The sequence below is a fragment of the Struthio camelus genome, chromosome 6 (genome assembly GCF_040807025.1).
Source record: "Struthio camelus isolate bStrCam1 chromosome 6, bStrCam1.hap1, whole genome shotgun sequence".
In the NCBI taxonomy this organism is placed as follows: domain Eukaryota; kingdom Metazoa; phylum Chordata; class Aves; order Struthioniformes; family Struthionidae; genus Struthio; species Struthio camelus.
Window position 1 is genome coordinate 15,263,943 of NC_090947.1, and position 12,443 is coordinate 15,276,385.

Consider the following 12,443-nt stretch of genomic DNA (forward strand, 5'->3'; position numbering starts at 1 on the left):
AGCATGGTTTAATATACATTTTTGAACATATATAGCCCATAGATCACTGCTAAATCAATAACACTTCTGCGTAATCAGCACCTCTGAAATCTGGCCAAAAGTGAACGTGTAACAAATTCAGTGCACTGTGGGAAGCTAAAATGGAGTTAGCATAACATTAGCTCTGTGCGCGCACGTGTGTGTGTGTGTGTGTGCATGTTCGGGGGAGCTGTTACCTTATCTCCTTTTGGTCCAGGACTTCCAGAAGCTCCTCTTTCTCCTGGCATTCCTTGTAGGCCAGGGAGCCCTGTGCCTCCAGGGGCTCCAGGAGGTCCAGGAGGCCCCTAAAAGAGTGACAAAAAATAATCAGGAACTCCCCCAAAAAACAAGAGTATGAACCTGAATGCTGCACATGATAACAGGAAAGTATGCAAGTCTGTTGGTACCTTGGCACCTTCGGAGCCAGCAGGACCTGGCCCACCTCTTGCTCCAGGAGGTCCCGGAGGACCCTGTGCACCACGTTCACCTGGAATACCATTTTCACCCTGCAATAACAAAACACGTTACTCTTTGTTCTCAGGTACTTATTTTGTTAATTCATTTATGCATTTATAGAAACATATAATTTACCTTAGGGCCTGGGAATCCAGGTCCTCCAATTTCACCTTTTGGCCCCTGTTTATGAGAAAATAAATGTTATTCATCTATGCGCTTCACAGCAAAACTGCACTGTGGTTGGCACTCTGTTTCTCTCATCTCTTATCCCTTAAAGCAGACTGCTCTGCTCTGCAGTGTGCTGATAGCTATCTGAATCTGGAAAGGCAATTTGGGAAGAACTGTCTTCCATGTGTTTTTCTTCTGGTTTTTTTGTTGTAGAAAAAGACATACTACTTACCGGTTCTCCAGGCTTTCCATTCTCTCCAGCTGGTCCTGGTCCACCAGGCAATCCCTATATGAAGGAACAGTATCATCTTGTAAGTCTATGGCACATAGATAAAATATGCTTTTTTCCTAACCAGCAAAATTTTTGATGCAGAGATGTGCATCTAATGCACTCTAATCCTTTACAATGGAGGAGGCTCTAATTTGATAGGCAGAGGTTTATGTGACATAATCCACTGAGCCAACCCTCTGATTTGTAATTATAAAATACTAGGCAATCAATTTTGTCAATTAGTTCATCTATCTTATTTCAAAATACAACATGGGTCCTAATCAAATATTTAGATATCTTCTTTCTTTTTTTTTTTTTTCTGTTAGTCCCTAAAAAAAAAAGTCAGAAAGCAATAGACAACAAACACAGAGTACCTGGAGGCCAGGTGAACCTGATGGTCCTGGTTCTCCTCTATCCCCAGAAGCACCCTAAGAAAGAAAAAAAAAAAAAAGAGAACATTTGAACATATAAACATTTCCACACCACCTCTACTCTAAGTCTCTTGATCTCAAATGGAAGACAACATTGCACAGTCTCAAAGACTAATATATCTTGGTGTATTGGTATGTGTTCTTTTCACTCTAACCATTAGATGTAATTCAACTGAGATATTTATCTCACAGACTAGTGTCTACCCAACACTAGTCTGAACTGCTAGCTCTGATAAAGTTGAAAGGAAACACTGTATGTCTCAATTTGAAAAGCTGTAAGTTGATGTTTAATTTCACCTTACACCAGGTATACCTACCTGCCTCAGGTTTCTCAAAACAAAATAGAGAATATTTATTTATTAAAAAATGAGGAAGAAGAGCGCTGCTATTTCTGCCTTCATAAAGAAAGATTTCTCTATATGAGAAAAAATATTTTTTCCCCAAAATTCACAGTCTCTTTCCACAGGTGACAGACCAGCTTGGCAATAATTGATGATTGAATCTTACTAGAGTTCTGCACTTACAGGAGGTCCAGGAGGACCTGGGAGTCCAACATCACCATTCTTCCCAGCAGGACCCTATAAAAAGTCAAAATTAGGCTGTGGTTATGGGTTGATACCATTTTTATGGGACTGACCCAAAAAATGATGTTCTGCAATATTACTGGAAAGAAAAGATTAATGAAACTTACAGGTGTGCCGGGTGGTCCACTGGGGCCTCTTTCTCCATTCTTACCTGGTGCACCCTTACAAAAGAGAAAGATCATATTTAAAATACTTGTTCTGGTCAGGATGCAGTAATTAAAAGCTGCAGCATCAGATTGCCCCACTTTGGAGCTATATCAACTTATTTTAACAGTTGACCAATCGAGCATAAGCACAGAATAGGTGGAGAAATCTTACTAACCTCATTCCCTTTAGGACCAGGGAAACCCATTACGCCTGGTTGACCGCGTGGGCCTGCTGGGCCAGGTGGACCACCACGGCCAGATTCCCCCTGCTGACCCTGGGATAGGCAGAAAAGAAATGAAGACACAGTATCTGTTAGGTGAAATAAATAAATATCCATGACTCAGTGCGCTAAAGCAAGGTCAGGCTAGCAACACTTCCATTCAAAACTTATTATGTGTTCTGAATTTCAGGTAAGCTGTTTTGTATGCCCTGCATTTCAAATAATATTGAATGACAGCATTTACACAATGCTATTACAATCAGAAAACACATAAAGTGCTTTGGCAATTAAAATAGAAAAAGGAGACAATGAATCTGACTGTGATAACATGATGTCATGCAGATGCTGCGGGATCAAGTAAGGTCAGTAGGAGGATCGAGATAAAATGTTTCCACAGTGTACATACGGGGGGACCAGGTTTCCCATCACTTCCAGGGCTTCCTGGAACTCCAGGCAAACCCTGCAATTGAAGAAAAAAAAAAAAGCCTTATTATTCTTTTTAAAATGTGTATTATTAGGTCACTATCTATTAAAATAAATATAAATATAAATATTATAATTATATGCCTGGTTTTTAGCTCTTCAATAAAATCCTCCTATTTGAGAGCAAAATGGAGAAAGCTAACAAATTCATTTGCTAGGAGTTCTTTCCTTTCTCTTAAATTCATTGTAGATAAACAAGGAATCAGATATTTACCAACACACAAAAATTCTATTCTTTCATTATTTGGGAAGACAACTTATTTCAGATGGCAAATTCAAGGAATAGAACAATTTCCACTGTCCCTCTAGTTAAAAGCAACACAATTAATAACATATTTTTAGTAACTTGTTCTATATTCTTTAAATGTGATTATTTTTGTTATATTTTAAAATTTATTCGTTCTCATTTATAATAAAATCCTGTTTAACTTCCAAAAGCCTGCATTCAGAATCAGTAACTGCTGACTTTCACATTTAGATGTTTGTTGTTAGCATTTGCTAGTTCTTCATACACCTCAGAAAATGTTATTACATTCTATACCTATTATACCATAGGTTATCTCTGAAAATTCTTCTGAACATGTATTATGAAAATCTAGCCAATCAGCATATTTGTATTATGAAAGATAAAAATTTGCTAAAAATAGACTACAGAGAAGATCATACAATGGTAATTCACATTAAAGCCATATTCTCGTGATAGTGCCTGGCATATTCGGAGAACAGTGGAACATGTTCAGCTCCATACCAGCTTCCTACGTTCATTTGTGACAGATGTTCTCTGAATGCTCCATGTCACTGCCTGGTTTTTTATTACACTATGAACTTATGTACTTTACTTAAAGGAAGCAATACTAACACCAGAAAAAAATTCTAATTTGATGTATCTGTTATATCAGCTCAGATCAGGAATCTCTAATAGAATTTATCAGATTTTCTTAGAAAAATTCTATCTTACTCTCATTCCTGGAAGACCTGGGCCTCCATCTTGTCCGCGCTCTCCTGCAGGTCCACTTGGGCCAGGAGGACCTGGGCTACCACGTTCACCTGCAGGACCCTAAAGAACAGACATTGAATTCACAGCAAGTAAATAGGCATCATATTGAATCTGAAATTCTCCATTCAAATTCCCACAGAGGTTTGGAATGCTTTTAGAGAAAGACTCATACCTTTTCACCTGGAAGTCCATTGCTACCTGGTAAGCCACGGAAACCAGGGGAGCCCTGCCAAATAAAATAACAAGATAAGGATTATAGCAAATATGCCTTAGGTAATGGCAACTCTATGTTCTAAGCTATTTACCTTTAGACATATTATTATGAGAATTAATTAAAGAAATACGTAGAAATGATATTTCACTGTGGTAAGAAAGTCTAAAGATTATTCTTCTTTTTGGATATAACCCTCCTATTGAAATCATAGGCAGTCCTTCACTTCATTTCAACAGGCACAGCATTAGTTACTTTATTCTTAAGAGGTTTTAAAATTCATACCAAAAACAAAACAAAAAAATCAATCTTGAAGAATTATTTTCTTCTAATTCAATACTGAAAATAGCTGTGCTATATTATTTTAATAATTATATTTACTGCTATCTTCACTGCTTACAAAAAATTTGGAAAATAAAATGTAATTTGCAGCCCAATTTATATATTTAACATGATCCATTTGTTCACTGTGCATCTCTGCTTTCCTCATAGCTTCTACAAATACTGCAACCAATTATTAAATTAGGAGTTATAATTTATAGGTCAGTTCAATTTCATTTCATTTAGATGGGAACAGAAAATTTAAATGTGTATGAGGTTGCTGCTATTTATCTTGTTCAATAAATGAATTAAAGAATGCTTTTGTGCCAACGCTCTTTGCAAAGTTATTGACTCTAGCAGCTAAAAAACAATTGGCAAAAAAGACATTATTGACATATAAGACCAATTGACAAAATTGTCATTATTGATATTTAGAACATATTGCTGATAAAGATATGTCCACATAAAGACCAACCCTGAATGTGCAAGAACTTGCTCTAATTTTATTTTCCAGAGCTAAAATTTTGTGATTATTCATTTTTAGCTCTTTGTATTATGTAACTAGAAGAAAGTACTTCTGAAAGCTCTATATAAATTAAAAATTTTTTTTTGATCTGCTTCGTAGATCTTGCATTCAATGGTTCCTTTTCAGCTCAAAGCTTTAGACAGGCATGCCAGTTATTTAAGATCACTGCTTCCACATTGTCAAAAAAGGAAATCATTTCAGACTGAGATGGAACCAAGCTGTGCAATTCAGATTAGGAGCTAATTTGGTATTTTCCCAAGTTTAGTAAAGCAGCTTTACATCTGGAATTTGTCTAGAACATATATAGAGCCAAATTTTTCCTTAAAGTAGTTTGAATACCAGATTTTGATATCTTCCTATTAATTCAAAATGTATCTAGTGTGCAGTGTCATCTATAGTGACTCACTCTTTCTCCAGGTGTGCCAGGTACGCCGTTCTGGCCTGGTTCACCATTTGTACCTCTTTTGCCTTCCTCACCAGGAGGTCCAGGAGCACCTGGGGTGCCATTTTCACCCTGGCAACAACAACAAAATCACAAGTGAAGTTAGGAGTCCCCAAAAGTCAACTCTTGGTTTTGTATGGGGGAATGACTGAGGGTTCAGGCCTCCTGGGAAGGAGTCTCTGAATACATCCTAAAATCACTTACACGCTCTCCTTTTGGGCCTGGATCTCCTTTTGCACCGTTCTTACCAGGTTCTCCCTAAACAAGAGAAAATCACACTAAAATGATGGATTGCATCAGGATATTATTCTAAGGTTATTAGAAAGTACTTATATAAAGAAATAGATATAATATCTTTCAAAGTATTGAATCATTTTTATTATTTTACTCTATGCAACAGAATTAGCAGACTTTGATGTGGAATGTATGGGGCTCTTTAGAAATCCAGCCTAGAAAAGAAAGGATGAGATCTTACACATGACTATATTGACCAAATAAAACTTGAGGTATGTTTTTGAGCAATTTCAGAAATTAGTGTGACTTTTGCTTGAAGTCTCTGATTGTTTCTCTGAGAAGGAACTTCATGTGGTGTAAAGCTGTCACGTGAGAGTATAGTGGGGTAAACGGCAGTACAGGAGTATGTATAACTCACTAGGTGTAGTGGGCTGCAGACTCAGGCCCAAGGGAATTTACAAATTTAAAGAGGTGAAATTGGGATTTTAAAATGACAGATTCTGTTCAGGACAGCCATTTTAGACAAGTTATAGTTTCGTTGTGTTTTTCTGATTTGGTAGATAACATAGGAAAGCAAATAAATATTATTATATTTATGTATTACCATTATATATTGCAATATATAAAAAATGTGTGAAAGATATAAGTATATTATATATTTATAAAAACAATTGCATATCATTATTATAAAATGATTTATTAGACCATCTCAAATGAATAGGCAGATTCAATGATGTTTTTTAATGGTATCAGAACTTCTTCCAATATATCTGTTCGTACAGCCAGCGTAATGAGTATTAGTGACTCACCGGAGAGCCTTTTGCTCCAGGACTTCCACTTGTACCTGGAGGACCAGGAAGACCACGGCCTCCTGGCAAACCAGGAGCACCAGGAATACCAGAAGGTCCCTGAAGAGAATCAAAAGACACTAAGATGAACAGAGCATGGCATTGTTGTATTCTGCTTGGTCAGAACAGTAACCCTCACCAACACAGTATAGTAAAAGACAGTGATACAAAAGGTACTCACCATTTCACCCTTGTTGCCAGGGCTTCCAGCTCTTCCAGGAGGACCCTGGAAAACACAGGAATAAATAATTGATGTAGCTAACCTAGTGCCCTTAAGCCAAAGGACTCATAAGGCTTTGTGAAGAGCAGTTGGCAAGGGGTTTCCAAGTTCTCAAGTGATATTTACAGACCTGAGGCCCAGGTGGCCCAGCATGACCTTGAGGACCAGGTTCCCCTCTCTCTCCAGGAGTACCACTAGCACCTGCAGGACCCGGAGGACCAGCTTCACCCTATGGAAAAACAGAGTAAGGGGAAAATGAACGCATTTTAATCTCGTCTCCGGAGCAAACAGCATTGCTTCATTGCTTCTTTCTCTCCTGGGGCATCTTTGGATGATCTAGGAAAAGGGCTATTGCTACCATCACCTGAATGCAAGGATCAGATAAGCCCAGCTAGCATAACACTGAGGTACATGATGCTAATGCATGCCAGAGAGGCATGTGCTGCATTTCCTCTAATTGCTGAAAGTTCAGTTGAGCCCCTCCCATAATGCAGCATAAAGCACGGGGATCCACCACTTAACTGTATTTCAGGGTGGGTACTCAGGAGGGTGACAAAGATAGGCTTTGTCTTATGCTGTATATGCACATACATCACTTCTAGCCTTGCAAACAACTGCAATAGCAGCCAGAAAAGAAGAATCCATCTAGTTAAGATGTATTGTAACATACACTGGCTAACTAGAGAAAGGAGCAAATCCGATATTAGTACACATCTTTAGCTGGATACCTTAAAACCTGGAGAGCCTGGAAATCCTGCAGTTCCAGGGGGACCTGGGGGACCCTTAAAAAGTAAAGGAAATAGTATTAATACAAGAGGTAAAAGCCATATGGAATTAATCTTAAGTTAAAAAAAGTCTGATTATGAGATTTTTCTCTGAATAAGGAAACACCTGGCAAAATAGCAAATATAAATCATGCTGTAGAAGATGAAGTTTGGCTAGTCTTAAAATATCACACCTGCAAGTTAGTTACCCTGACTTTTATGCGTTCAGTTAAATTTCTGTATTTTAAATTTAAAAACCATGAAAAAATATCATTAAAGAGATAAAGTTATGAAAAATGGTCAAAAGTTGATTATAATTATTAAAAAAGGTGTAGAAGAAAAAGAAGCCAATATAGCAGTTACACAGACACACGGCGACAGTCAAGTTTCTGGGCACCTGGAAAATAAAAACTTTTGCCTGCTTCAGATAGGTGTCTGACAAGCCCATTCCAAACTTGATCTGTGCAGAGATTAGTAATTCTCTTCATCAGTAAGTTCTCTGAGAACAATTTAGTTTTGCATTTATATGTTTTCTGATTTACAGTATTAAAACTGTCTTATTTTCACCGTACGATTCAAGTGTCTTTACCAACATACTGCTATATAATGTAATTCAATAAAATGCTTACTCCTAAGTTAAAGCATGTCAAGTCTCAGGTTTGCTGGCACTACAGAATATCAGCTAGAACTAACTAGACTTGAGCAACACAAATACTTAAGGTCAAACAACAGTAAGCCTTCTTACTGGTGGGCCAGCTGCTCCTGGAGATCCGTCTTTGCCATGAGCGCCCTATGGAAAGAACACGAGGTGTTGATACAGAGCATTCTCCTTGGATACTTTAATGCCACTGACTCATAAATCATGTCTTTGAATCTGTACATTCCCACGTACTTTACTAAGCCCCAAGGATTCCGCACCTGTGAAATTCTAAAATAATAATTAACTAAATATTACTGAAGGAATGTCCATCACCTTACATGACCTGTCCTGTAATGATGAGACAGCATGACACAAAAACGTTTTCATATCAGATTTCTTAGGTAAACAACAGCTACAAAACAACACCTGTGTGATCAGTTCTTGAGGTTTAATATATAAGATCCAAATAGATGCTGTATATTTCAAAATAATAGTTACTTATAATTCAAATGAAAGACTAAAATTTCACTCCAAAAACCTAGCAGTACTCCGATTTAAATCCTGTTGCCTATCTTGCAAACATGTTAGATCAGGAGGTCTGCTAATCAGGGTAAATAGTGCTTGTATAAACAAGTTGCTGGTTATTTTATGTTAGCTATGCTTTGTTGATTGTGTTGGAAACTATGAAATATGACTTCCTTCAGAGCACAGAATATACCTCCTAGCCTTCATCAACACATAATTTTACCATTTTCCTTCAAATAACATCACAGGTTGCATTTTTACTATCTTTGCCTTCTCCTGCTGTATTTTGCTTCCATTCCTTCTCCCTATTCCTCTCAGCTGAGCCTGAGCCTTTGCTGAAACCTTGAACTTTCCCTCAAAGTGTAATGCACTCATGTAAAAAGAAAATATAAAATAAAACGGTGAGCAAGTTGTGAAATTAAAACAGATGTGTCATGTGCCATCTTTAATTGGGGCTGATAATTTTTCACACGTGATTTTACAGATGATATATGATTTTCTAATCCTTTAAATTGGATTACAACTGTTTTAAGATATAAATTATACGAGGCAGGGAATTCTCAACGCATTGAAACAAAATATGTGCTGATTTTTGATTACAACAACAGTTACAATTACTTACAGGGCCACCAGGATTCCCAGGTCTTCCTCTTTCACCAGCTGGACCTCTTGGTCCCTACAAAACACAAGAAAACTAATCTGTAGTATGTCTGTAGTATTTAGTCTTCCTAAATACATATGGTTTAGCAAAGAGACATTGTTCTTATCTGCATAGTTCAGTATTGTTCATTGCATATGGTGGGACAATTAAAGTTAAAAGAAAGATGAGCAAGTCTGTTAGGAGGAAAGTACCATTAGCACTTCCATTTAAATACTACAGAATACATATATTTACCGGTTGGCCTGGTGATCCATTTGCGCCAGGAAGACCAGTTTCACCCTGTTATGTAAAGAAAATAGCAAACAATGACAGAATGAACTTTGCTGAGATCTTTTTTTGGTTTATTCATGGGGATGAGGCATAGAAACAAGATAGCCCCCAGTTCTTTGCCACTTTATGTCTGCTGCTGAGTGTTCTCAGTGTGTACTGAGGTCAGGAAGGTCCGAGAAGTTTGAAGACGTGCCAGGACAAAATAATTAAATTGAAAAAAAAATCAGGAAGACTTTTTTTTATTATGCAATAAAGTCAGATGATCGGGCATGTCCTTTCATTGTAGAATCTCTTTTTTGTTATAGTTAGAAAATGAGGATGATATATGGTTCTCATGGTCTAATTCGTTTGGATCTACTGATACTTTTTATGAGATGTGCAATGAATTTCTTCAATGCTTAAGACATTTTTATAATAGCCTAATACGCAAAGCATAGTTATATAACAAACAATTGAGGATCTAATTCTATCTCCTATAAAGATTATACTATTAATAGTTATTTTACCTTTGGACCAGGAGCACCGCTGTCACCTTTTGCGCCATCTTTTCCGTCAAAACCCTGCGGGAGGGAAAAAACATATCTATGAACACTATTTATCTCACACTTGGCAAAATATTAAAGTGCATCATTTCTTATTATTATGTTAATCTGAAGGCTTATAAATACTTTTAAATTGCAGGAAGATATTTTATGTGTTCTTATAGAATTGCAGGAAGAAATCAAGATTGTTTAACAAAATGTTAGCGGAATAAAATAGCGTAACAGATGATTGTGTGCTTTGGTTAAATTGTGAGCTCCTGTTTACGCTGCTGAGAACTCAGTATCAGGGATTACAGCTTCAATTTTCTAGCCTTGATCTCAAATTTATGCAGAGAGGAAGTTTTAACATACTGTTGACCATCTCCACTTACAGAAAAATGTGTTACATATGCTTAATACAAATTCTCACTGTTTCAGTATTATAATGTACCAGCTGAGCATTCAGAGAGGCATTAGAAAAAAGTATTTCTAGAATCTTAAATAACTTTATAGAAATGTTTAATCTTTATTTTTGAAGGATAATTAGTAGAAGTAGAAAGAGTGATTTTAGAGTATCTGGTCTTGCTTGGGTTAACTTTTACATAGATTTACTTTCTTTTCCTTTATATTCAAAGCTGTAGCATCATTAAATTAAGAAACAATAATTTGGAAGGAAACATGCTTAGTATCTATCAGTTGTTTATAAAATAGCAATTAGCTTAAATCAAGTTTGCACAGCTATCAGTAATGTTTACACACTACAACGCTTAATTCTTCTGATATTATAATTGTTTCTGAAACAATTATGTTTAGATTGTCTTACAGTTCATAAAATTTATATTGTAAAAAAAGCATGCTTTTACCATGGATTAGACAGTTGGCTGATACGCATTGGTTTCTTTCTGTTGACTTTAGTGAAGTAGCATAAATTTCCACTGAAGGTCTTTCACTACTATTCTTTTTTATTTATTAATAAATTATTGATTAACAATAACAATTATATTTATTAAATGCTGTAATATCACTTAACATTATAACAATATCATATTTATATTTTAATATCTCCACAATTTTACCTAGATTAGGGCCTTATGCTGGATACTGTACAAATGGAGAAAATGCAATTTTTTCCCTCAGTATTTTATAACTTAGGTGGTACCTTTGCTCTTGCATAGTTTGACAAAAGGCACCATGTTGCTTACCTTTTAATCAACATGTTGTAACACATTCAGCCATCATTACTTGAAATCAGACAAAATTCATATTAAAGGGACATCTTTTTAAAAATGAGTGCTATTAGTTAGTAGAACACTTTTCCAGAGAAAACGCGGAATGCTCCATCTCTCCATGTCCGTTAATTAAGACCGGGTGCTTTTCTGGAAAGCATGCTTTAGCCCAGCGTTTGGTATGGGGCTCTACAATTGAGTAAGCTAGATAAAATTCAATAGTTAATGTTATGGGAGGTCAGACTACGTATTCCAGAAATTGACATTTAATGTTATGATTCAGTGTCTTTAGTTGGGAGCGAAGTGACAGACTCAGTTACACTCTTATCAACACTTACTCTTTGACCTTTCATTCCAGGCATTCCAGGCATTCCAGGGTGTCCCTTGTGACCCTAAATATATCAACACAGAAAGGTGCATAAATAACATAAACACTGAAAGAAGGGCGCACACCAAGGTACATTACATTCACTTGACTAATTAAAAAATAAACAAACAACTTTCATTAGAAGACCTTTGTTACTGGGGGCTTTTTCATACCGGTAATCCAGGAATTCCTCGATCTCCATTTCTACCTGGTCTTCCTGGTTCTCCCTGCGGAAAGAAAATACATTTTCTGACAGTTACCAGCAAAGAACTAGTCCCACTGGATCAAGGTCAGATGGAATAAGTAGGTGAAACCTCCACAACCAGATAATGGGGAAAATTACGTCAGGGTAAAGATATTTTCACTACATGAAGCTACTTTTTAAAAACTTTTGTCACAATTTATTAACTTTATTTTTAATAAGATTTTGATAACATCTGATATATTTCAAATCAACCTTTAGGAAGAGGTAACAGCATCGCAGAAAACTGATTTTTCATGGTGAAACACCCAAAATGGACAGAGACTTTAGCTGATTACCTCTCCCTGTACTATACCTATTTAGGACTCCCAAGTGTGACTTGAAAGATGGTTTTAACAAACTTAAAGTCTCATAGCAAGACTTGAAGGGAGCAGACAACCACCACTACTTTCAGCTTACCTTTATAACCACTAATTTTGTACCAGATCTAAAGAGCACACTTCATGCTTAAGTATTCTTTTTTTAAATTGTTTTAATTAAATTGCCTGCTAAAATCTAAGCTTTTTTGGAACGGACATTTAAACCTACTTTAAGGCCAAATCCAGTTTCTTACAGTCATTTTACCAAGTTTAGAAATCAGGGGATATTAAAAATTCTTAAGTGGAGTAGTATCAATTCACTTTGTATTTT

The 12,443-nt window shown here is 36.4% G+C and overlaps 1 protein-coding gene across 1 annotated transcript in view; it reads right to left on the minus strand.

The window, feature by feature from the left end:
- The window catches only part of COL3A1 (collagen type III alpha 1 chain), a 55,188-nt gene that overhangs the window by 14,099 nt on the left and 28,646 nt on the right, over positions 1-12,443 (minus strand). The window contains exons 9-31 of the mRNA XM_009666273.2: positions 11,725-11,778; positions 11,523-11,576; positions 9,944-9,997; positions 9,402-9,446; positions 9,129-9,182; positions 8,087-8,131; positions 7,306-7,359; positions 6,708-6,806; positions 6,539-6,583; positions 6,319-6,417; positions 5,480-5,533; positions 5,240-5,347; positions 3,948-4,001; positions 3,737-3,835; positions 2,702-2,755; positions 2,251-2,349; positions 2,036-2,089; positions 1,869-1,922; positions 1,288-1,341; positions 875-928; positions 610-654; positions 426-524; positions 216-323 (exon numbers count right to left, since the gene is read on the minus strand). Of these exons, the coding sequence (XP_009664568.2) occupies positions 216-323; positions 426-524; positions 610-654; positions 875-928; positions 1,288-1,341; positions 1,869-1,922; positions 2,036-2,089; positions 2,251-2,349; positions 2,702-2,755; positions 3,737-3,835; positions 3,948-4,001; positions 5,240-5,347; positions 5,480-5,533; positions 6,319-6,417; positions 6,539-6,583; positions 6,708-6,806; positions 7,306-7,359; positions 8,087-8,131; positions 9,129-9,182; positions 9,402-9,446; positions 9,944-9,997; positions 11,523-11,576; positions 11,725-11,778 (1,539 nt within the window). The remainder of the gene's footprint in view (positions 1-215; positions 324-425; positions 525-609; positions 655-874; positions 929-1,287; positions 1,342-1,868; positions 1,923-2,035; positions 2,090-2,250; positions 2,350-2,701; positions 2,756-3,736; positions 3,836-3,947; positions 4,002-5,239; positions 5,348-5,479; positions 5,534-6,318; positions 6,418-6,538; positions 6,584-6,707; positions 6,807-7,305; positions 7,360-8,086; positions 8,132-9,128; positions 9,183-9,401; positions 9,447-9,943; positions 9,998-11,522; positions 11,577-11,724; positions 11,779-12,443) is intronic.